Here is a 27,436-nt window from a genome sequence, read left to right on the forward strand (position 1 = left end):
TGAAGCTCTTCGCTTGTTTAGATATTGTATGACAATATTTAAACAACCCAGATCTGAAAACGAGGGGGTGGTTGCACTTCTAGCTCCACACGCACCCTTCTCTCCAACCAACCCATGAGTGTGTGTTTTTTACATTATTGACATATGTACATTTCTTTTTCATCTGTTTATGTCCAGCTCTCAAACACCAACTTTGCATTGTGATTTCTTGGTAAAATCTGGCAGCATGGACCTTGATTTAAGTGTTGTCCTGATGCATCCATCTCTTGATTGAGGACCACATACATTAGCATTAGACGATGCTTCCGTAGCCAACTTTAGACATCGCTTATCAGCTGGCTTGTGGCAGGGATAGTTTTGTACATTCCAGTCTGACATGTCGCCCAATGTAATACAGGGAGTTATATATTCATTTGAAACTCTTAGACGAAGTGGTGGAGAAGATAGTTTTGCAACATTCAAAATTTCAAGTAGTAGAGAGAAAGGAAACACATTAGAGAGCTAGGGCCAAGGAGAGTATTAAAAGCCGAACAGACTAAAGCCAAGGGCAAAAGTATTAGAAATTTCATCCCTCCTACTTTAAATTTTCAAGCACAGGACTACACTGAAATAATAGACTGGAATGTTAGAAAACTATCTTCTTCACCAGTTTTTCGAAAAGTTTCAAATGAAGATATAACTTCTTGCATTACATCGGGAGACATGCCAGACTGGAATGTACAAAAACTATCCCTGCCACATGCAAGCTGACGAGCGGTGTCTAAAGTTGCCCACGGAAGCATCGTCTAATGCTAATGTATGTGGGCCCCAATCAACAGATGGATTCATCAGGAAAACATTTAAATCAAGGTCCATGCTGCCAGATTTTACCAACAAATCACAATACAAAGTTGATGTTTAAGAGCTGGACACAAACAGATGAAAAAGAAATGTACATATATGTAAATAATGTAAAAAACACACTCATTGGTTGGTTGGAGAGAGGGGTGCGTGTGGAGCTAGTACTGTAACCACCCCGTCGTTTTGAGTTCTGGGTTGTTTAAATATTGTCATACAATATCTAAACAAGCGAAGAGCTTCACAATATAACAGAAAAATTAGATAACTAAATGTTTTTTAATTTATCAAAATCATCAAAAATTTCAAATTTTTATAGATTTTGATTGACCTTGCGGGATCGGAAGATATTCGTTAAATGCGTAAATCTGTTTTTTTATTACTGTAGCATGCAAACTGTAGGGGAGAATGGGGGAATGGGAGCCATCGGGTAATGAGAACCACCCAGTTTTATTTAAATTACGCGCTTTTAAATACTTGCTGACACTGGCGACACGCTACCAACAATGCAGAGAAGCAGCGACATCGTTGCAGATGTTTATTCAGTGTTGTTTGATTCTTGTGTGAGCATAATAGACTTTTTGCAGTAATCGTTATAATACACGTGGTTTACAAAATTCACGCTAAGTTGGTTCCAATATGTTTTTCCTCAAAACTATTTTATGCAAACTAAACTTAACTACCTAAAGAATAACTACATGTGATTTGTTTTTTAATTACTTGGTTTTGGTAATTTTTTTCATAGGTTAAAATTTTCTAAACAAAACGGGTAATGGGAACCATTAGGCATTTAGTGGCAGAACTGTGGTATCGCTGTACAGCTTGCGGTCGATGGGTACGTGCAGATTGTTCGGGGGTTGACACAGCTAAAGATTATCTCTGTGACTTTTGTTTAAACAAAATGAGTTGAAAATAATTTATTACTATTTTTGTTATGAAAATTAAAAATTTAATGCAGATAAAACTTAAAATAAATTGTAGTTCCTATTACCCGACCTATTGGGGCAATTGGAGCCATTCACTATTTTTAGTAATTCCATAATAACTTTATCATAACTAAATAAATTGACGCAATAATAATACTGAAGGATAATTAACATTTTAAACTAACTCTTAACCTTTACCGATTTTTTATATAACTTAAAATTTGTTTTTTTATTAAAGAATATAGTTAAGTGGTTCCCATTCCCCCAAAATAAATTTTACTATAGCGATAAATAAAACGTACACGAAAGATGAATAAGAATATTTTGAAAAAAGGTAAAATTTCATTTTTTTTCATAATCTTTAGGCCTGTTGCGGGATCGGAAGATAAAGTCCAATTTGAATAATTCTTTTTTTGTTTTTCTTGTAATTACCAATCGCAACTTTTCCGCACTATAGCGACACGGAATTATCAACTTGACTTTTTTCGCACCACCCTAATACGAGCATCAAAATTCGAATGGTTTATACTAAAATCACAATAAAGGTGCACTAGAAATAAACAAACCACGACACGTCAATGTTACGAAGAGGACTCCCGAAGCATGATTTACAATGACGTATAAACTTTTTAAATCATGATTTGGGAGTGATCTTCGTAACATTTAAGTGTATTGCCTTGTTTATTTCTAGTGCATCCTTATTGTAATTTTAGTATAGACCCATTCGAGTCGTCGTATACGAAAAAAATCGTACACGAAGTATTCTAAAATACAAGAAACTTGATTTCGAGTGAATTTGTTCTAATTTCGTATGCGAAATGTGCTCGAATGAATTCGAAAAGACCACCCCAGGTGTCAACCAGGAATTAACCGAGTGATTTACTAAGAAGAATACCCAAAATATTCCTTTTAGCGTATAATTTTAAAAGAAAAAACTAAAGAAATACCTGAAAATTTGGGTCATGCGAATTTCACAAGGACAAATTGAGGTTCTGCAGATGGATAAATCTTTCACAAGTTTCCTTCAAAAAAACTGTTGATGAAGCAAAATATCCCTATGTATTTGCCGTAAAGACATGGATGACGGATGTGTTACCTTCATTAATTATAAAATACGAACCAGCGTGCGTACACAATAATTATTGCGAAACTGCGCTTTATTATCGAGCTACTCCAGATGGCACCGTTTGTTTCTTAGTTGACAAAGCTGTAATTGAAAAAATTCCAAACGACAGATTGACGATTATGTGTTGTGCTACTTCCGAGACTCACCACTTTTTTCTGTTGAAATATTATAAAGACGAAGATGTTTTAAATCCGTAAAATCATTGCCCGTAAAATACAGTTTTAATAAAAATACTTGCATGACAACAATCATGTTTAAGCAATGGCTTATTGATTTAGAAGACACGAACAAGACGACCAGAAAATGGCAGAAAAATATAAACGTTCTGTTATTTATTGATAACTGATCTGCTCAAAACCCTGACGTCAGGTTAAGTAATTCAACAAAAGGGCTTTTGATCGATTGTAACTTGTTTCGAGCTTCTGTCATATGTTATATAATCTGTGTAAATTAATATTATACACGGAATATACGAACTATGACAAAAGCTCGAAACAAATGAATAGTGTTGCCCAAAATCGGTCTTGGTCTTGCAGTCTTGGTCTTGTTCTTGCGTTTTCGCAAGACCAAGACCGTCTAATTTTAGCAAGACCAAGACCAAGACTTACCGTGCAAGACTTGAGCAAGAACAAGACTTAGCCTGCGAGACTCTTGCGTCTTGCAGTTAGAACTGAGGGTCGTTTTAGGCAGTATGTATATTAGTTCGGCTATATTCTTACATACTTTATGAGAAACAAAAAAAATTTGTAACAAAAATTTTGAAAATTGGACTTATGTTCACTACGAACAATACCATAAACATACATAACGAGTCAAAATATCCATTTAAAGAACACTTGACACATTTGACACGTACTCAGGTCATTATGACAATGTAAAAATAAAATATTTTGTACTTTCCTTCCCATCAGACGACTTCTCTGAAATTAGTTTTCCGGGTTATAGGTCTAGATCCCGCGTATGAAAAAAAAGTTGATTAATAGCAAGCTGAAACTTTGTTAATAGCTTAAGGGTGTTTAGTCAGACAAACTTTGATATATGGGAACACTGGAACAGAGGAAGTTTTAATTGTGGAACAATTTAAAAATTTGGAACAGTCAGACCACGAAAACGTCACATATACAGGGTGTAACAAAAATACAGGTCATAAATTAAATCACATATTCTGGGACCAAAAATAGTTCGAATGAACCTAACTTACCTTAGTACAAATATGCACATAAAAAAAGTTATAGCCCTTTGAAGTTACAAAATGAAAATCGATTTTTTCGAATATATCGAAAACTATTAGAGATTTTTTTATTTAAAATAGATATGTGGCATTCTTACGGCAGGAGCATCTTAAAGAAAAATTATAGTGAAATTTGTGCTCCCCATAACAATTTTATGGGGGTTTTGTTACCTTAAACCCCCCCAAACTTTTCTGTACGTTCCAATTCAATTATTATTGTGGTACCATTAGTTAAATTCAATATTTTTAAAACTTTTGTGGCTCTTAGTATTTTTTCGATAAGGCAGTTTTTATCGAGTTGCGGCTTCTTTTTTAATATGTTTACATACAAATTTTATGGGGGTTTGTTCCTTTAAACCCCCCAAATGTTTGTGTACGCTCCAATTAAACTATTACTCCGATACCGTTAGTTAAACAAAATGTTTTTAAAACTTTTTTGCCTCTTTATATTTTTTCGAGAAGGCAACTTTTATCGAGATATGGCTTATTTTTTAATACGGTTCAAAATATACCTAAAAATGTAAATCATACATAAATTTTCGTATTATTACCAAGTCTCCATAATCGTACTTAACCATATACAAATATGTGGTGAATTTGAAAAATATTCAAAATATCTCGATAAAAGCTGACTTTTTGAAAAAATACTAAGAGCCAAAAAAGTTTTAAAAATATTGTGTTTAAGTAATGGTACTACAATAATAATTTAATTAGAACGTACACAAAAGTTTGGGGGGGTTTAAAGGAACTAAACCACCATAAAATTTTAATAGGGTGTCCAAATTTCACTATAATTTTTTCTTAAGATGCTACTGTCATAAGAATGCCATATGTCCATTTTCAATAAAAAATCTTTAATAGTTTTCGATATATTGGAAAAAATCGATTTTCATTTTGTAACTTCAAAGGGTTGTAACTTTTTTTATATGCACATTTGTACTAAGGTAAGTTAGGTTCAATCAAACTATTTTTGGTCCCAGAATATGTGATTAAATTTATGACCTGTATTTTCGTTACACCCTGTATTTTGTCCGACAGAACTTCCAATTGATTTGTTACCCTTTCATTAAACTCTCATGCAAAAATCAGGCTGCTATTTGTCACCAAACGGGCATGATAAGGAGTGGAACACGTAGAACATGTTAAATGACAGGAATTATGACAGGTGATAAATAGCAGTCTCATTTTTGCATGAGAGTTTAATGAAAGGGTAACAAATCAATTGGAAGTTCTGTCGGACAAAATACAAGTGACGTTTTCGTGGTCTGACCGTTCCAAATTTTTAACCTGTTCCACAATTAAAACTTCCCCTGTTCCAGTGTTCCCATATATCAAAGTTTGTCCAACTAGACACCCTTAAGCTCTTAACAAATTTTCAGCTTGCTATTAATCAACTTTTTTTTCATACGCGGGATCCAGACCTACTATGAAAATAGTCGCCTTCTAATCATAACATAACATTCTTGCTTTGCGACGCCGCGCCGGTAGTAATATCAAATATCGTATCCAAACTTTTTAAAAATATGTCACCTTGCTGATAAAAAATATACCTAATAAATTTAATCTTATCGGTATATAGAATAATATAAGTATTATGTATTGTTGGTGAATGTGCTATGACCTATGCTATGAGATCACTGGGTTACAGAAAATTTGCCGAAACAGCGCGACTATTATTTAAAAGTATGATTACGAGACAAAGGAACAGTATAAATAAAATACCGAAATTAACGATATACACTTCTCCAAAAAATTTACTCACCACCTTAATAACAGGTCATTGTTAATGTCTTGACTTTCCTAAGCCTGTTGTTCGATTTAAGTGATTTTTTAATATGTTGTCTTATTTTTATAAATACCACTGTGCCATATTGTTGCTAGACAGGTCAATTATTATTGTCACTGTAGACCGGGTGTACCAATAAAAGTGTGTTTTTTCACAGAGCTAGCATCACTCTGTGGAATATTCTAGCATTTATAAAATACTGAAATTACAACGATAATCTCATATTTTCGCTTATATTGGACATTACATTCGCTTATGTTGGATAATAAAATACACTACTACTACTATTACTATCGGTTTACAGCGTTCTTCGACGCCTTCCGACTCCTAACCGCCATTCTTCTCTGTTTAACCATAGACCTGGAGGGATTTCTCTTTCTTCTAGTTCTTTTTCAATTACCTCCCTCCAGCTTCTTCTCGGCCTTCCTCTTTTTCTTCTCCCTTGTGGTGTCCATGCAAAAATCTGCTTAGGATCCTGTCATCTGTCATACTAGTTGTTTTGTTTTTATGTCATCAATTATTGTAGGTGTGACTCCTATCGTTTCTCGTATTCTCTTATTTGGTATCCGATCTCTTCTTGATTTGCCTGCTGCTCTTCTCCACAAGTCCCTTTCTGTTACTAGTAGCATTTTCTCCGTTCTTTGTTTCAGTGGCCAAACTTCACTGCCATATGTGATTATACTTTTAAGTATGCTATTTTATATGAGCTGTTTGTTCGCTTTAGATATTGTCTGGTCCCACAGAATGCCGTTCATCATGGATATGGCTTTTCTACCCTGTATTAATATAATAAAATATATAAGTTTCTAATAAACTTTAGTTAGTTAGAACATAGGCACGGATTACTTAGATCATGAGTTCAAACTCCACCCGGTATCAATAGTTGTCTAGATCAGTAATTCTCAATCTTTTTGAGTCATGAACCACAAAATACTTTTTATTATTTTGGTTACCAACTAACTGAAATAGGTATCTAGCTAGGTAATCTAATTAAGTATAATAATAATTGTGGTGCTGATTTTAGCTGTGTTTGCGTTTTGTGTACCACCGCAAATAATGATGTGTACCACCAGTGTTACATGCACCCCAAATTGAGAACCGCTGGTCTAGATATTTATTAATTTGACTGATCTTTACTATGGCTATGAAATTCTAGCTTAAAATGTACATCTCTGTCACGTTGTTCAAAGATATGTAATAGGCTAAAAGGCAACTGCGAGACTTGCAAGACTCTTGCTGCAAGACCAAGACCAAGACCAAGACCGGGAGCGCAATACCAAGACCAAGACCAAGACCAGGTGTACTGGCGCAAGACCAAGACCAAGACTGTCTAAGTCTCGTCTTGGTCTTGCATTTGGGCAACACTACAAATGAATGTGAATGAAAAGCCCTATTCAAATATAATAATTATTAAACCTCCACACACACTACGCGTGTGTGTATATTTTTAAACTTGGAGATTACATCATGTTTGGCCTAGGCCAAACTAGTTTGTCCTAAGCGCGTTAGGATAAACTAGTATGGCCTAGGATAAACTAGTTTGTCCTATCGCGCGTAGGCCAAACTAGTTTGTCCTATCGCGCGTAGGCCAAACTAGTTTATCCTGATATAAATACACACACTTCAGACCAAACTAGTTTATCCTGATATAAAGACGTACACTTCAGGCCAAACTAGTTTATCCTGATATAATAAAAACTCACACTTCAGGACAAACTAGTACGGCCTAGTCTAAACCAATTTAGCCGAGTCGAAAGTAATTAAGCAAAATGTAAGGACTTTTATATGCGGGGAATTCCCAAATCACGTCCCAACAGGGATGGCAAAAAAATATACATCAATACATTGTATCATAATGATACATTGAATGAAGATATTGATACATGCTATAAATCAATATATTCTTGTATAATTAAATAATATAAAAAATATTAAATAAAATGATGAGCTTTTCTCCAAAAATTAAAAGAAAAGATACACTTGCGAATAAAATCGAGGATGAATTATTATTGTTTTAACCAATTTTGAAAAAATGTGAAAACTTTGAATTATCCATGTCCGTCTGTCCGTCCGTCCTTCCGTATGTCTGTCTGTCAGTGAACTCAACTCCTCCGTCATTATACCAGGTAAAATGACAAATGAGGTGTGAAATGAAAGCTTATAATCCAAGGATGGTTCTAAAGGTGAGAAATTTGACCTAGGCTGTCTGTCCGTATTAGTATAAGAGCTGTGAGACATTTTTGAGTAGGTATTTTAGGCAACCTGAAAATTTTTCAGGTGACTCTTCTATGATAGCCTAATACAAAAATGCCGGTCTGGCTGGAGGGTAGCGGTTATTTTCCCCAAAAATCCTCCCAAAGTTAAAAAAGGGTAAAAATTTTTATTAAAAAAAAATATCATTAATATGCCTTGAAAGTAAATTTAAATATTCAAATACAAAGAAAATAAACAGACCAGACGATTTGAGGGCGATTTTAACTCTGCAAGATACTTTCATGGGCGCCCCAGGATTATTTTCAGGGGGTTCTTCTGAACTTCAGAAGATTTTATTTGAATATGTATATACTATTAACGAGTATAAAATACACAACTATACATGCATAGATATGTACATTCCTTCCGGACAGAGAGGTGCAATTGTTATTTTGACAGGGTATTTTTAATTTTAAAAATAAATATTCGAAAAAAGACAGGCTTTTTTTTGGTGAAATTTTTCAATTGCCATTTGATCAAACAAATTACGCGTGCATATAAATGAAAACCGCTATAGGTAAGCAGCAGTGTGAGAGAGCGTATACCGATAGCTGTTTGCGTCCTCTGTTGTGGCTGAGCGAGTCCGTTCGCTCGAGAAAATCACGTGACCTGGCGATATCCATGTTTTTGTGCCTCGAAACGTTAGAGTAATTATTATATATATCATAGTTTTTTAAGTAATTTTTCTTAGTTAAAGGAAAATAATAAATAATATACAACAGATTTTGCAAATATGATGGAAAAAGACAAATTTATTATTATAAATATATAGGTAGAAAAGTATAAAACTATAAACTAAATTAATTCTGTGTCCGAATCTTGTACTTCTTCTTCAAACTCATCATCTGAGCTTAAATCTTTATTCTCTTCTTCTTCGTCAGACTCCCCTCGAGACTCAGATTCCTCTTCTACGTGATCTGTAAATAGTTGTTATATGTATTTAGAATTAGTTAAAAATTAATCAGTGATTAATTAATTGAGTTGCTACGTATTTTCTGTCCCTTTATACGGAGTCGAAGCCTGGACAATCTGAAGAAAAACTTGCCATTGTTGAGATGTGGTGTTATCGAATAATGTAAAAAATATCATGGGCACAACACTTAACAAACACTGAAACATTAAGAAAGATGAAAAAGACAAAATAAATACTCAACACTACGAAGGAAAGAAAAATGAGTTAAAATAAATATACATTCTCTTCTTCTTCGTCAGACTTCCCTCGAGACTCAGATTCTTCTAACTGATCTGTAAATAGTTGTAATATGTATTTAGAATTAATGAAAAATTAATTAGTGATTAATTGATTGAGTTGCTACGTATTCTTACTTATATAACCAATGCTTAATACTTTTCCTTATATAACCAAGCACATCACGTTTTTTACTTCTTAGTATATGACCAAAGTAGCTCATGTTTCTTTCCTTCATAGTGTTGAGTATTTCTTTTGCCTTTTCCATCTTTCTTAATGCTTCCGTGTTTGTTACGTGTGTCCATGATATATTTAACATTATTCGATAACTCCACATCTCAACAACGGCAAACAAAGTCTTTCCTCAGATGCGCCCGTGATTATCCAGGCTTCAAGTCCGTATAAAAGAAGGGAGAATACGTAGCAACTCAACTAATTAATCACCAATTAATTTTTATACATATTACAACTATTTACAGATGATGTACAAGAGGAATCTGAGTCTTGAGTGGAGTCTGACGAAGAAGAAGAGAATGAATATTTAAGCTCAGATGAGAAGTTTGAAGAAGAAGTACAAGATTAGGACACAGAATTAATTTAGTTTATAGTTTTATACTTTTCTACCTATATATTTATAATAATAAATTTGTTTTTTTTTTTCAAAAATCTTATTTGCAAAATCTATTGTAAAGTATGTATTATTTTTCTTTAATTAAGAAAAAGTTACTTATAAAACTATGATATATATAATAATTACTCTAACGTTTCGAGGCACAACAACATGGATATCGTCAGGTCAGGTGATTTTCCCGAGCGAACGGACCCGCTCAGCTACAGCAGAGGACGCAAACAGCTATCGGTATACGCTCTTTCTCACACTGCTGCTTACCTATATCGGTTTTCATTTATATGCACGCGTAATTTGTTTGATCAAATGGCAATTGAAAAATTTCACCAAAAAAAACATGTCTTTTAGAATATTTATTTTTAAAATTAAAAAATACCCTGTCAAAATAACAATTGCACTTCCCTGTCCGGAAGGAATGTACATATCTACGCATGTATAGTGGTATATTTTATACTCGTTAATAGTATGTACAGATTCAGATGAAATCTTCTGAAGTTCAGATGCATCCCCTAAAAATAATCCTAGGGCGCCCATGCAAGTATCTTGCAGAGTTAAAATCGCCCTCAAATCGCCTGGCCTGTTTATTTTCTTTATATTTAAATTTACTTTAAAGTCACGTCAATGATATTTTTTGTAATAACAATTTTTACCTTTTGTTTAATTTTGGGGGGGATTTTTGGGGAAAATAACCGCTACCCTCCAGCCAGACCGGAATTTTTGTATTAGACTATCATGGAAGAGTCACCTGAAAAATTTTCAGGTTGCCTAAAATACCTACTCAAAAATGTCTCACAGCTCTTGGACCATCCCAGATAGCATGTAAACTTGTGGCAAGTTTGATTCTTCTTTGATTTTAAATTGCTGCGTCAAATATGACGAGGCAAGTTTGTGTCAAGTTTGCTGAAATATTGTTAAGACAAAGATGATGATTCAAGTTTGTAGCAACTTTGCTGCAAGCTTACAGTTGCAAAGCCACGTCACTCGTGCCATCTATTTGGTTGACTTACACGTTACGGTCGGTTCGGTTCGGTTTCGTTCGTTACCCTGACTGATGTCACGCCCACGAAAACGAAAGTGTTGCCACTGGAGTGAAATGTCCCTTTTTGCGAGAATTTTCAACATAAAAGGAAAAAGTTAACTTTAAAGGAATCTTTGCTCTAGTCCAAATTGTAGAAATATTTGAAAATAATTCAATATATTTTCACAGATTTTTTAAATAGGAGCATAGGAGGGAATTTGATCATAAAAGTGGCAATTTTTAAGGTACGTTGAGGAAAAAAGCTTACTCGACAGCTGGCAATACGAGAAAAGTAACCTGCCCTGCCAAGGCCAAGCGGTGATAATTTGTGATTATGTCCTATCCTATGCTGATATTTTTCTTTGAGTTTTTTACAACATTTACCATACAATTCTCCGAGACCATTACTTTAATTATTATTACTAAGCTGAAGCTTCTTTTCTTCAGTTTTTCATAGACCCACCTGATTGTGGTGATTAGATACAGATTGGTATTCTTTTTGCTTTGGTGAAATTGAGGTAAGATTTTTTATGTTTTTTGGTAGCTTCTAAATAGCTGTATTTACATACTATCTACAATAAATTATATTTATAATATATTATGTATAAATACGTTTAAGGTTTTATTGTAAAATTGGTTACTTTAACATCTTTTTATCTCTTTTAATAGTAAATATTAATTCTGTTCACACAGCAAGAGCTTATAACAATTTCTTTTATTTGTTTCAGAGCTAATAGACAAAACTGAGCATCGGAATCTGAAGCTAGCGGGTTTAATGTAAGTTCCAATAAATAATTTTAGACAATAGATTGTATTTTAGTTGAGTGATTAATAAATAGTTATATAAAATGATATTGTATTTTTTATTCACCTTGTTTTATTCAAATTGTGGCTAGTATATCAAAACAAACCGTAAACAAGTTTGTATCAAGTTTGAAAAAACAAACTTCATGCAACAAAACAAAAACAAACCTTCAGCAAGTTTGTTATATCAAGTTTGTATCAAGTTTGAAAAAACAAACTTCATACAAGTTTGTCACATTGTAACTAGCAAGTTTGATTTAAACTTGCTGCAAGTTTGCAAAGTTGCCATGGCAAACCTGCAGCAAGCTTTCATGTTTGATGGATCAAACTTGTTGCAAGTTTGAAACAAGTTTATATTGCTATCTGGGATATGACCGCGAATATAACTAATATTATTGTTTGTTTGTTACCAATAATTATAATTTTAATAAAAATGATTATTTTTCCAAGAACAAAGTATTTTATTCAATTTATTATTTATATTAAGCCGCACTAGTTCGCTGAATTACTTTCTTCTTCTTTGCTTTCTCCCATTATGAGTTTGCCGTTTTCGTCTTCCATAGCACTCTATTCTCCCAGTCACCATCTCTGAGGTCTCTATCTATCATAGCATTTCTTATGTGAGTTTTCCATCTCACAGCAGGTCTTCCTCTCCGTCTTCCTTCCCGCGGGTCCCAGTCAAGTAATCTTTTCGGCCACCTGTGCGCCGGCATTCTTTTTACATTCCCATACCATTTTAGGGCTCTACTTTTACTACCACAACTTTTTTGTAATTGAGCCTTCTACTTCTATTCTGTTTCATATTTCCTCTGTTCATATTTTATCCTATCTGGTGATTTGTAGACACCTTCTCATAAACTCCAATTCAACTGTTCGTATTTTATTTCGTATTATTGTTGTCACTGGCCATTCTTCCGCTCTTTAGTCCCATCTCGGTTTATCATTTACCCTAAATACTTAAAAGTCTTACAACTCTTAATAGTGTCTTCTAAACTTACGTTTAAATCAGCAACCAATCTGTAATCAATTACTTTCGACTAGGCTAAATTAGTTTATCCTGATATAAAAACATACACTTCAGGATAAACTAGTTTGGCCTGAAGTGTGCGTCTTTATATCAGGATAAACTAGTCTGGCCTAGGACAAAATAGTTTGGCCTACGTGCGATAGGACAAACTAGTTTGGCCTAGGCCATATTAGTTTATCCTAACGCGCTTAGGACAAACTAGTTTGGCCTAGGCCAAACTAGTTTGTCTTGAAATCGGGTTTTGCCGGTAACATATAATATATAAACAAAGGAATTTAACATTTTATAGGACAATTTAAATTTCAGAGTTTAATAGTTGTCATTGTGTTAAAGTTGTAAAAGTTATTGTAATATTTTTGGAGTTAAATAAGAATAAATAATCTGATTTTAAAGCTGCGTAACATTGGTCATAGCGGTAGAATAAACTATTTATGATTCCTACCTCTAGTTGTCTACGCCTCTCCTTCTCCTCTTCTTGGTGCCTACGCTTCTCCTTCTCTTCTTGTCTAAGCGTTTTCTGTTCTTGCCTACGCTTCTCTTTCAGCTCTTCCTCATCTTCTCTAAGTTTTTTCTCCTCTTGCCTACGCTTCTCTTTCAGCTCTTCCTCATCTTGTCTAAGGTTTTTCTCCTCTTGCCAACGCTTCTCCTTTTCTTTGACAGTTCCGTAAGATTGATAGAAACAGTCCAGTGACAAAAAAGAAGAAGTAAATCTCCGGATGACCACAGTTGAATAGGAAGAAGATAATGATCAGGGCCTGGATTCCGTGCACTGTAGATATCTACACGTCGCTTTCTATAGATGTCAATTTTTGTAAATATATTTGAATTTTTAGCTTTAATTGAATTATTTTCTATTTTTGCTAGGTTATATTCTAATTGATGCTGAAGTGACACTTAGTAAAACAAGAAAATATTTGAATTAAAACTAAAAATTCAAATATATTGACATTGATAGAAAGCGATCGGCGCGATGTCAATATATTTTAATTTTTAGTTTTAATTCAAATATTTTCTTGTTTTACTAAGTGTCACTTCAGCATCAATTAGAGTATAACCTAGCAAAACTAGAAAATAATTCAATTAAAGCTAAAAATTCAAATAGGGTAAATGCACCAGTTGTTAGCCATGTGCTAGTTATTGGCCTACTAATATGTTTTGATTAGAATTTGGAAAATGTTGGTATTTTGTTAATTCTAACTACTCTTTTTAAGTTTGGAAACTTGTCTCCTAGAGTATGACACATCTAGTTTCAAGGTAACCATTACATTTTGGTCAGTATTCTATGTTGAACGAGACACTGGTGCGGGAGCACGCCAAATAGAATTCTATTTTAGTGACGTCACGGTGCCTAGCAACCGTCGATTCTCCCATTATGAAATTCTATTTTGTGACGTCAGCAAAATAGAATTCTATTTGGCGTGCTCTGGGCCCTGTTCTGTGCCGCTAGTGTGCAACCGAAATTTTGTTATTTACCTAGAAAAACCTGCATTGGTCGGTAAGTACTATATACTGCAATTCACTTTCTACTTTATATTTTGTTTTTGTGAGCATATAGTGTATGTCCTGCTCCAAACTGCATAACGAATATAACGTTATTTATTCAAATAACGTAAGTTTTAAGGTGGCCAACTACTAATGCATGAAATTATCAATGTATCAGTTATTGGCCTCGATGGCCAATAACTGAAACATTAGATTTTGTAAAAATCTAGTGATTGACATATGTTAATAACTAGTGTTTTATGTGTGGCCAATAACTAATTATTATAAATCGTTTTAGAAAATATGCGAAAACGATCTAAAACTGAAAACAATTATAAAAAAAGTGTTCCGAAGACTATGTTAAAAAAGCGTTAAAGTTAATTAAAAATGGTATGAGTGAGCGAGAAGCCTTAAGAATTTTTAATATTCCCAGACACCATAGGTTACCGGAAAAGTGAAAAATTTCATAACAAGATAACGCATGGACCAGATCCATTTCTTTCGAAGGATGAAGAGGAACAACTGAAACGCTGGATTTTTCATTGTCAAAATAGAGGATTTCCTGTTCGTGTTGACGACATTAAGGACTCCGTTAAATCATTTTTAGAGAGTAACCCTAGAGGTAATCCATCTGTTGAAAATAGACCAGCTAGAACATGGCTATCAGCATTTCTAAAGCGCAATCCCAATATTTCGCTAAGGACTTCAGAGGAAGTGACTTTAGCAAGTTCAAACATTAATCAAATAGATATTACCAAACGGTTTGACGACATAAAATCTTAACTAGATAAAAAAAGAATTTCAGACGTTCTTCAAGACCCAACAAGAACCTTCAATGGTGACAAGACATGTTTTTATTTATGTCCCAAAAATAAAAAGGTTTTGGCTATGAAGTGTTCCAGAAACGTCTATGAAATTGAATATAACCCAAAGGTTAATTTAACAGTTATGTTCACATTTTCTGCAATAGGCAATATTTTACCTCCTATGATAATTTATCCCCATAAAAGATTGCCAAATGATATATTAAGTGCTGTGCCGAATTCGTGGGGTATTGGTTTAACAGAAAATGGATGGATGGACAACAAAAACTTCTATGAATATATTGGAAATATATTTAACCCTTATTTAGATCGAAATAATAATATTACACGTCTGGTGATACTTTTTGTTGATGGGCATAAAACCCATTTAACTGTACAAGTCACCTTTGCACAGATTTGAAAATTATTTTAGTAGGTGGCTTTATATCCTAATGCCACGAGATTAATGACACCAGCGGATGTGACTGCATTTAAGCCTCTAAAAACATTTTGGAACAAATCTGTGCTTCAGTTTAGGAGAGACAGACCCCAAAAAGTGTTAACGAAAGTACAGCTTGCCCCTCTTTTAAAATCTGCTATAGATAAGTTAAATCCAGATGTTATGAGAAGTGGGTTTAGGGCATGCGGTATATTTCCTTGGAATTCTTCTGCTCTTGACTATTCAAAATGTCTTGGGAAAGAATTTGAAACTGAGGATAATCTGGATGAGCCCATTGATTTACCAACACTTATTGATCCAAATACAATAATTTCTTATAAACAATGTTGTGAAATAGTTGGCAAAAATAAAAAAAGGTTTCAAAGTTTACTTTCCTATTGAAAAATATCAAGAAAAGACAAAAAAAAAGCATTGAAAATGTGTTCTCCTCTAAACCAGGAAAGTAGAAGTAACAATACTGAGGTTTTTGAGCCACCACTAACTGAATTTGTCAAAGTTCCTACACCAGAATTTCATTCTCACACAAAATCATCAAGCTCTGTAAGTAATTAAGATAATATTGACATTTTTAAGCATTAACCTACACCAGAAGCGGATTTGAGATTATGTCCGAAAATATTTCTCGCTCACACTAAATCTCCAAGCCCTGAAAAAAAAATTGTACCCAAACGGAAATTATTTGATGATAATACAAATCAGTCCTCAACAAAAATTACAATTTTTTCTAATAATTTATTATCAAATATTCCTTACACTTCGAAAATCGAAACTTGGTATCAAATGTTTTTCCGCGTTTTAAAAATACATACAAACTTGGTATCAAACATTCGATCACATTTTAAAACGTAAAAAGTTTCTAAAGGTGTGTGTTATTTATATGTGTACTATGTTACAGAGTGTAAGGAAGGCATTAGATGCCAAATGTGTCTTAGAACGTAATATCATGTAACTTGCATAACAAGATTCTATGGCGACACAGATCAAGTATATGTTTGCGAATCTTGTCAGAATAAAAAATAAAAGTTTACTTTGAATTATCTTTTTTGTGTCCACACTCAACACAAAATCCTTGCTTACCCAAACGCCTACCTATCTACCAATTTTAACTTACGAATTATTTGGTAGAATATCACTTTAAAAAATGATGGCCAATCACTAACACATATGGTGTCAATAACTGGAACAGGGTAGCCAATAACTGGTTCATTTGCACATTTACAAAAGAACACATATAAAATATTTTCAGACATAAAAGATTAACATAATAAAATTTTGCAATATGTAGAAATAATAATAAAACTCCATAATTTTAAAAATAGTTATAATAGGCCACAGTGACAAAACATCTCATAGATATATTGACGTGCTCTCCTTAAGAGGCCAATAACTGGTGCTTTTACCCTATTTTTACGAAAATTGACACCGATAGAAAGCGACATGAAGATATCTACAGTGCACGGAATCCAGGCCCAGACTTACTTGGCAAACAGTAAGAAAAGTAAAAAACAAGATAATGACTTAAAAGTCATACGAGAATGGGTTAAAAAGACCTACTTTGCAGGAAATATCCAAATACAGTGTAATTATTTATAAAGGCGTATTGGGCTCGATGGGATCTATCTCGATGGGATATCTATCGAATGGTCCATATATATGTGGGAAAGTCGTGAAGGAGTACGTTGAGTTTAACAATTGGAACTGCCAAAATTACACATTAAAAGTGTGTTGCAAAAACTTCATAGCAGCCTGTCTGGAGTCTGGAGGACATTTTGTAGAAAACAAAAAAATTCGAGTGAAATGAACAAGAGTTCGAGACAGCTTTTATTGGATGAATTGTCGCCGAGATGTAAGAAATTGGTGTAAAAAATGCGATTTGTGTATAAGTAGAAAAGATCCTAGCACAAGAAGTCGTGCTAAAATACCACAATATCTTTCTGAACAGCCTTTTAAATGACTTGCGGTGCATATACTCGGTCAATTTCTGATGACATAGAGAGGAAACAAGTACCTAATGTTCGCAATGAAGTATTTTTAAAAATGGCCTATAATTGAATCCCTTCCTAATCAAGAAGCGACTACAGTGGCAGAGCATTCATAACACACGTTGTATTAAGACAGACATGGAGTTCCATTAAAGTTAAAATGTATATACATAAATATAAGAATTTGACATTTTATAGAACAGTTGTATTTAAAGTTTTAAAGTCAATACTTGTAATTGTGTTAAAGTTGTAAAAGTTATTATAATATTGTTAGAGTTGAATAAATTGGTTTTAAAGCTGGGTAACAATACATTAAGGACTAATTGCACTAAAATTAAATGTGTGCCTATTTTCTACAAAATATCACTCGTTTTTACAACTTTACTACGCTGTGTTACTTTATCTACTACATACGTAGTATGAGTATAATAGATAAAGTTATAGGATCGTGCAAAAAAAAAAATTTCCGATTTCACTTTTTTTCGACGTTTTGAGTCCCCCGAGTCTAAAAAGCAAATAAAAAAACATGTCGGAAGTATGTACGTACATATGTACGTACGTATGTACGTACGTATGTCGCCACCGCCCAGCAAAAACTACTGGACTGATTTCGATGAAATTCGGTATGAGTAAGTTTAAGAGAATTTTGTCGAAAAACTAAGCTTCTGAAAAAAACCTCTCAAAGGGGGGCCGAAATAGGGGGTTATTTGGGGCCCATTTTTGCAAATTTTGACCGAAATGAATGAAATTTAACTTAAAGTTAGCTTATCGATAGATGAATATAAATACGGAATTTGACATTTCCAAATCCAAAATGGCGGCCAGCATGGACGACCGCCCACCCGATACATTTCCCTACCAATCTAAAAACTTGTTTAAGATAAATTTAATTTGAAAAAACATTTATATAGCCTAAAGATGGGGCTATAACAAGAATATTATCGTTTTTCAGAAAAAGTTATGGGTTGCCTATATTTAAGGGGTCAAAATTTGACATAACTTTGAACTAGATTTTATCAAAAATGGCTCTAAGGAATTTGTTTATTTTTTGATATCCTATCGGTAAATTGAATAACATTAGTCAGATTTCTTAACTCCTCATAGGAGGGGAGTTATGAATTTTTTATAAAAAAATATTCGAGTGCCCGTAACTTCCTCTGTAATAGAAACTAAAATTTGAAATTTGGCAGACATATAGAGTATTTATTATCTATTAGCACAATAAATTTTACCCACAATATGGCTTCCGATTGAACCGGAAATGAAAAAAAAATCTTAATTTCTTAGATACGCCCTGTATGTTTTTACACATTTTGAAAGAATGTAAAATTACCTTTCCAATGACATAAAACTCGTTGCTGTAACTCAAAAACTCGAAAAGTTACAGAAAATAGAAAATTTGCTAGAATCTTGTGTATGTCCCCTCTGACGCGATCATAGCAGAGCATTATTATAGGGCAGTCAATGAGGGTATTTGGCTCCGACTTCCATCCTACTACATCGATGTACTTGATATTTTCACAGTAAGTAGGGAATAGCTCAAGAAGCAAAATCTACCCTATATAATATGGCGCTTTTATATGGCAATACCTCTTAATATAGTGTTATTTCTACTTTCAAAAAGTTGGACGGGTGAAAAAAAAGGATCACATTAAAGAGTGCATTTTTAAATTTTTTTAAAATTCTTCCTTTTGCTCCATGCAGTTCGAAAATAAAAATGTTCTATCCCCGAGAAGTGGTGGGAACCGCCCCCATGATAAAAGCGCCATAGTATATAGTATATAGGATAGACTTTGAATTAGGAGATTGGGCTTTGGGCTACTCCCAAAATTTCACTAAAATCCATGCAGTAAAATGCAAATATTGTAAACTATTAATTTCTCAGAAAAATTAACTAATTTGAAATTAAAGTATGACTAATATTCTATTGATTTATGCAATAATCTATAGGGTGTCCCTGAACATTTTCTCAAATGCAGGAATTTATGATGCGTCGAACCATAAAATATTTTCAAGTATACAAGGTGGTTCTAAAATATCAAAATAACGAGTAACTTTGTTATTTTTATAGAATGCCAGTATCTAGTACGATAACGATAATAGATCGGTACGATAAAGTTCTCGGGCGGCCCTTCCGTCCAGCGTTTTTTTTTTTTAGCAATTTTGGTTAATTTTTTTAGCAATTATGTCAACTTCACACATGCTGCTTTTCCGCATTAACCCCAACTTAGGTCCTGGGGTTTATATTCTTTCTTTCCTTGGTTCTTTATTTCAATTTATATTTTTCAGATATGTGTTGTGTTAAATTGATAGAAACTGGTACACATTTGTCTGCAACGGAAGAAAAATCATAAGTCAAAATAATAAAATTATTTATTCTTAAGAAAATATAATAATTCTCTCGTCAACTGCCCTCTGGTTTGTAAAACTATCTGTTCATTTTTCACTTCTTAAAAGTTTTAACCTAAAAATAAATTTAAAAATGAACAATATATTAACTTTTTATGTTTCTATTACTCTTGCTCATCCAGAAATAACTGTCTATAATGTTCCTCCGCTATCTTTTTAAGCGCCTTCTCAGTCGCTGTCCCAGTTTCTTTTAACATTCTACTGAAATATCCTTCATAATCTTTTAACAGTATGTGCGGATGCTCGAATTCTACAGCTTGACCGGCGTCCATTACCAAAACTTTATCGGAATCCATTATTGTATTTAGTCTATGTGCTATGGTTATCACAGTACAATATTTAAAGTTCTTTCGAATTGTCTTCTGAATTAAGGCATCGGTACTAAAATAAAAACGTCAGATGAGTAAAAATTATAAAACAGTACATCATTTTCATATTTCTGTTACCATAATGTAAATAGATTTAAAATAACAGGACAAACAACGGAATAGTATCATGATATGAGTTTGTTGTTCTGTTTTTTCCTCTTGATTCACTATGGAAGGAGAATTTTACTGTCACCAATACATACGATTGTTTTTCTATATAAATCACGTGCTATGATTTTTCTGAATAGTATTCATAAAATAAAGTTGATTTAATGTAATCGAATGGGGTCTACCCCAAAATCCCGACAGCCAAAATCCCGACAGCCAAAATCCCGACAGCCAAAATCCCGACAGCCAAAATCCCGACAGCCAAAATCCCGACGGCCAAAATACCGACACGCCAGAATCCCGACAGGCCAAAATCCCGACACCCCAGAATCCCGACCGGTTTGATAAGTTCCTTTTTAACAAATAATTACATTTATTTCTAGTTTTTTGTTTATGACCATCTGTTTTTTATTTTTTGTTACTAAACAAAAGTATTTACCATTTAATATGAACTAATTTTCTAAATAAAATTTCTAACATGGGTATCTGAATTAAATTTTTTTTTTGCCAATATATAGTCCAATAATACAGTCGAACCCGCTTATTAGAATCCCTGTTATAGGAATATCCCGGTTTATGGAATATAAATTCAAGTTCCCGAAACATTTCCATTTATTCCTTAATAATTTTATCTGTTTATTGGAATAGGATCTAACTAGATAATACCGCTTATTAGCATATTTTGCAGGTCAAAGAATATATTTTTTTACAATTTACTAAAAATTTAAATTATGTTTGGTATTATGGTTTGTCGTCAACGGCCTGTAGTGCTGGATTAGATATTATTAGGGTAATAAATATTTATTACTTTGTTACGAATACCAATTCGATCTTTAGCATGGCCGACAAATGCATGGGTTATAAAATAATTTTTATTTGTCTACACAAAGACACTGTTGCCTGTTATAAAATTGTTAGAAGCAGTTTATTTAGAATTCACTCAGAGAGTACCTACTTGTTTGCAAGATGGAATTATGGCATTGTTAAATTCGAAAAGAAGAGAAAAGAACAAGAATGTAAAAATCCATTTCTTGACTCCAATAAAACTTTTATTCAACCAATGGATTAAGGATGACCACACGGATTAACAACGAAAAAGCTATAATTACCAATAATTTCTCAAGAAAAAAAAGTAATTTTGTTATATATGCATTTTAATAAGAAAATATTTACATATCTACATATTGCATACATTTCATATTAATTATATAATGTATTCATTCGCATACATGTAATGTAATTTGGTATTTAACACATACATAGATAAGTACTAGTTACACTACTGTATTATTGACGTAAAAAGACCTAAAACCATTTGCATACGCTGATTATATAGGTACATATATGATATACATATTGGCATAGTATGTAATAAAACTACATATTGGCATAGTACGTAAAACTACACATTGGCATAGTATGTAAATAATATTATTACGTATATTCGGTAACACTTATTTCGACTAGCCACCAATGATCGGTTATTAGAATATCCCGGTTATAAGAATATTTTTGCCCTGCACAAAGGCTATTCCAATAAGCGGGTTCGACTGTATATGTACAGTGGAACCCCGTTAACTCGGATTAATGGGGACCGCGGCCGATTCGGGTTATCGAAAATCCGGGTTAGCCGGAGAAAATGGTAAAAATTAATAAAATATGGTATGCTTACAGATAAACTCCGTTATAATTATTGTCACACAGACACTGGTAAACCACGTTCGCATTCCACACAAAACCACACATACAAAGCGTCGTCAAGAGTCTCATTCTTAGCTTTATTAGCTTTGCACCGATTGTCCAAACTGTCTTTTGCTATCATTTTGAAAAAAATTCTTCGATTTTAGTTCTATTTTTCTTCCAATCCGATACTGTAGATGTACCGACACCATATAATGCTGCAAGATTCATCTTTATCAATTCTACTTAATGCTTCTAGTTTCTTTTCCATTGTCACTACAACATTTTTACGTTTTGTTGCCCTTATAGACAAAAAACACGCACACAAAATCTGAATAGATTTACGAACGATTACAGAACGGAAGCGAACAATACGACTTTACTACACACAATACCGTCTCTGATGTTATGGTTATTTAATAAAGTGATGACTAAGACCATTGTTAAAAAAAATTTTAATAGTCTTTTCTAAACAATGCTAAGACAGTTTCAAATAAATAAAGGCTAATATAGGTGCCTGTTGTTTTCGATAACACGACAATGAATGTGGTGTGCCATGAGTCATTTTTACTATGGTATATGTAGTTCAAATTACACAAATACCCATTATCTCTCAAATATTATATTACATGTTGGCACAAAACCTCGTGAACCTTGAAAATGCGTATGTATAACCGAAATAAAATGAAGCCAAAAACATACGACTATTTTATTTGCTGCGAATTGCGCGACAGGGTCCCATCTGCACCCTGATATTTTCAGTAATGTCGGATTCAATCGTTTCGTTCGTATATTGACGTCACCAAATGAATGAATTAGGTTCACGAGATTTTGTAACAGCAATACATTTTTATTGTTGAAATGTTTGTCTGATAAAAATCGGTCCGGGTTAGCCGGAGTTCCGGGTTATCGGAGGCCGACTTATCGGGGTTCCACTGTATAATCAAATCCTGAATTCAAGTTTACTTTCATATAATAGATATTATCAAGTCACTTACAACCTTCCTTTTCAGTAAGTGTAGCTTTTATATTATAAAATGAATAGCCCGATCAAAGAACAATCTGACCCCAAAAAAAATAAAGGAAGGATGAAAATTTGGGAATAGGTAGTTGAAATTGTCTATTATTATATAAGAAAAATTTTACAATTCTACATCCCCTCAATTTTGCAAAAATGGAGGGGAATAACCCCCTCTCGAAGATGAAAAAAATACATTCAAAATAAGACCGGAATTGGATAAAATGACTAATTGTAATCAACTTTTCTTCTATAGAGATTTTTCACAGGTCAACACTTTTCGAGTTATTTGCGAGTGAATATGTTCATGTTTAACAAAATAAAACATGTTTTTGGACGGTTTTTCGGAGGTAACCCAAAAAGTAAGTATTTTAACGAAAAAAATATTCTTAGCAAAAATATAGCCCATAAAAAATTGGAAAAAACGGTGTATACATGAGGTCTGTAGACCCAGTAGAAGCAGAGTTGTAGCTAATGAAAAGTAGGTTCTTCTTCGTCAAGTTCCAAATCGAATATTTCAATGTGAAATAACCCAAAAACGGAGCACTTTCAGGGGAAAATTCATTTTAACTTTTTTAAAGTGTTTAAAAAAGGTTTATTTTTGTTTTTTAAAAAAACTTATAATATTAAGAGTAAGTGAATAAGCTCAAAATATTGTCGATCCCTTTTATTTTTTTGTAAAAAAATCGCGAAAATTACCCCCTAATTAGCATCACATACACATTTTAGCATTACCACTTCACAAGTTACTTTGTCTATGTATTATTTATATGATATGTAAGTTTCATCGGTTCAAAGTGCTTTGTTTTGAAAAAGCTGTAGTTAAAATGGCTTCAACGAGTAACTAATCACGAGTTTAGGCAAATTTTGAACAGCGATAGCATAACCAATTTTTGTCTAACAAGAAAACAAGAAATCAAAAATATTCAGAAAAGCAAAACGTACATTTTATTACTCCTCGAGATTTTTGGTATTCCTAATTGTTTTTAAGTTAATTCCATAAACAATTACGATTGTTTTCAAAATAAAAAAAAATGTTCCAATGTTCCAATGAAATTTATAGATAATAAAAACAATACATTAAGTAAAGTAACTTGTAAAGCGGTAACGATTAATTTTATTTGAGAAGCTAATTAAGGGGCGCTTTTCGTCTTTTTTTTACCAAAAAATAAAAGGGACCAACAATATTTTGAGCGTAACTCACTTACTTTTAATATTTGAAGTTTTTTTAAAAACAAAAATAAACCCTTTTTTAAACACTTTAAAAAAGTTTTAATGAATTTGCCGCGAAAAGTGCTCCGTTTTTTTTATTTCACATTGGAATATTCGATTTTGAATTTGACGAAGAAGAACCTACATTTCATTAGCTGCAACTCTGTTTCTACTGGGTCTGCAGACCACGCGCATAAACCATTTTTTTCAATTTTTTATAAGCTACAATTTTTTACTAAGAATATTTTTTTCGCTAAAATACTTACTTTTTGAGTTATCTCCGAAAAACTGTCCAAAAACATTTTTTTTTTTGGTTAAAAATGAACACATTCACTTGCAAATAACTCGAAAAGTATTGACTTAGTAAGAAAACTCTATAGAACAAAAGTTACTTAGAATTAGTCATTTTATCCAAATCCGTACTTATTTTGAACGTATATTTTTTCACCCCCGAGAAAAAATTTTTCACCCAGTATTTTCCAATTTTTGTAAAATGGAGGGGATGTAGAATTGTAAACTTTTTCTTATATAATAATAGACAATTTCAACTACCTATTCCCAAATTTTCATCCTTCCTTTATTTTTTTGGAGGTTTTCGTAAAATTTTGCGTTCCCTGATCAGGCTAGAATTGTTTATTGATTTTTTTATTTTAAAATACATAATAATTAATACCCGTACTTATTAGTAAGTAATTAATTTTTCAATTTCAATACTGTATAATATGATTTGGTATTGCATTTAAAAAGGAAACAATAAATATTCAAAATGTAATGGTCGGGATTTTTGCTTATGCGAGGATTGTTGCATGTCGGGATTTTGGCCTGTCTTTTCTTCCACTCGGTATAAGCTTAAAGAAGAAGTTTGAGTAAACCTTTGCCCAACAATGTAAATAACAGAGAAAAGTAGCTGAAAATAAAAAAATAGCTGAATCCGTCAACCCGTCACAATAATTTTCCTGGGCTATAAGGGTAAATTTTTATAACCCGATTATATCGCCATCTATTAAGAATTCAAAAAAAATGTATTGAATATGAGATAATTCTTTGCATAATAAATTCAAATTTGTAATAAACAATGGGGATTCTTATTTAAGATTTTCTCCCCTCACCCCTCTGCCAGGTGATGGAGTAGGGGGTCGTGTTTGGTGTCATTCGATAGATTTTTGAGAAATCTTAAACAGGTGTTTTTCAGTTTTTCGATCCGATGTTCATTTCACAAAATATTTAACAGTTCCCCTTCTTTTCACACACAATATGTATTACCTGGGATCAACATTGGCCGTGGCTTCATCTAAAACAAGTATTTTGTTGTTTCTTACAATCGCTCTAGCTAGACACATTAATTGCCTTTGACCGGTACTGAAATTTGAACCACCCTCCCGTATTTCCATTTCAAGGTCAGTAATCGAATGTTTCAACTCTACCTGAAAAAAAAATATTGGTTAATTAAAATCATTTCGACATTTATATTTTTACCTGTAAATTACCAACAAACCTGCCTGCAGCAAATTACTCTTGGGAGCAGTTTCTAGTTACGCCTGTATTCATGGTTTCTATTATTTGCAAACCAAACGAACGGTGAATGCAAGAAGACACGGGGAAGTCTTAAATTTGCACTTCACTACCTGTCTATTCATCAATGCAAAATTCCTACGAAATCTTTGTCTACGGAAATTAAACCTCGAACTGTTTTAAGCAGATGCCGCTATAGCATCCATATCGAGTTATTTGGTTTAATAAATATTGGGAGACCGACTATTTTTCATTTCATTCAGAGGTTACCATATTATAAACCCATGCGATCCCTAATGAGGGTGAAATGTACGTCAGAGCCTTTATGGTCCTCTCTGAACTAATTAAAGTATAGGATGTCTCTAATTTTCATTTTATATTAGTTTAATACTATCTGAGTATAGGGACCAAAATTTCATTGGAATTTTTCCTTCATGAATAGACATTGGATGTGAGGTTCCAGATTTGAAGTTAATAGTCGAGGCACTGAAGGATTGAAGTGTGGTTTTTTTGCAGTAAGACGGATTTTAAAGCGGATTGGTGCGTTGGATTCGTGAGAATGTCAGGAAATTTTGTGAACTAATGTAATGAATAAGAAATCTCCAATTGCATTTGTGCATAAGAAAAATACATTTCAAAAATGCATTTCGGTAAATAGTGGGAAAAATTGACTCAATTTTCTTACTCGGGGGATTTTGGGGTCGCTGAAAACGAATATGAGGTCAGAGAGTGTGCAAACTACCTGGTGCCTGCAGCGGGTGTAATAAACGTATTCCTCTGGCGTATTATGGTAATTCGTTAAATAATTGGCCAAAACTTGTAACTCGGGGGGTTTTTGGGGTCGCTGAAAATGAATATGAGGTCGGCGAGAGTGTGAAAAGTTCCTGGTGCCTGCAGCGGGTGTAATAAACGTTTTGCTCTGGAGTATTATGGTAATTTATCATATAATTGGTTTAAACTCGTTACTCGGGGGTTTTTGGAGTAATCTATTTTCTTCAATGTAACTATAGTGATCGAAAAAGCTAGTATTTTTATTATTAATAAACATACATTTTTATTATTATAATATATTTATGGTTAAAAAAGTTCATTATACAAAATTTATCGTAATTTATCTTTAAAATTCATTTTCTTCATCATTATCATCTTCTCTTCATTATTGCCTTCCTCTCTCGAGTCCAATGCAATATTTGTGCAATCAGAGCCTACACAATTTTTGCAGGCTAAATTACAAACTAACCTATTATTCCTGCACCCGCATGAGTTGCCGCAGTCTGACTTACAACTACAGAATATTAAATTTAAAATGCTTGGAGGACCAGGTGGCTGAGTCATTCTAACTGGAATTAATAAATTATTTTGTAATTCCCATCCTCAATCGGTTGGGTTCATGTTACTGTCCTCTTTATAAAGCCAAATTTGTGTTTGTAAATATACCCTTTTTAAATGCTGGATAAATGCATCAACAGATGAAAGAATTTTTCCAATGACAATCTTTTTATTTTTGGCAATAGCCATTAAGTACATTCCGTATCTAGTAATTTTCTCTCAAGGCAAACCACATCATCCACTTGCGA

General features: G+C 33.2%; 1 protein-coding gene across 2 annotated transcripts in view; it reads right to left on the bottom strand.

Annotated features, from left to right (window-relative positions):
* Positions 1–19,907: 19,907 nt before the first annotated feature.
* Positions 19,908–27,436, bottom strand: part of LOC114332627 (ATP-binding cassette sub-family C member 4-like) — a 298,183-nt gene continuing 290,654 nt past the window's right edge. For both annotated transcript variants that reach the window (XM_050645698.1, XM_050645699.1), the window contains exons 17-19: positions 25,611–25,771; positions 20,070–20,342; positions 19,908–20,016 (exon numbers count right to left, since the gene is read on the bottom strand). In XM_050645698.1, the coding sequence (XP_050501655.1) occupies positions 19,989–20,016; positions 20,070–20,342; positions 25,611–25,771 (462 nt within the window). In that variant the 3' untranslated portion in view covers positions 19,908–19,988. The remainder of the gene's footprint in view (positions 20,017–20,069; positions 20,343–25,610; positions 25,772–27,436) is intronic.

Source organism: Diabrotica virgifera, chromosome 3 (genome assembly GCF_917563875.1).
Source record: "Diabrotica virgifera virgifera chromosome 3, PGI_DIABVI_V3a".
NCBI lineage: Eukaryota > Metazoa > Arthropoda > Insecta > Coleoptera > Chrysomelidae > Diabrotica > Diabrotica virgifera.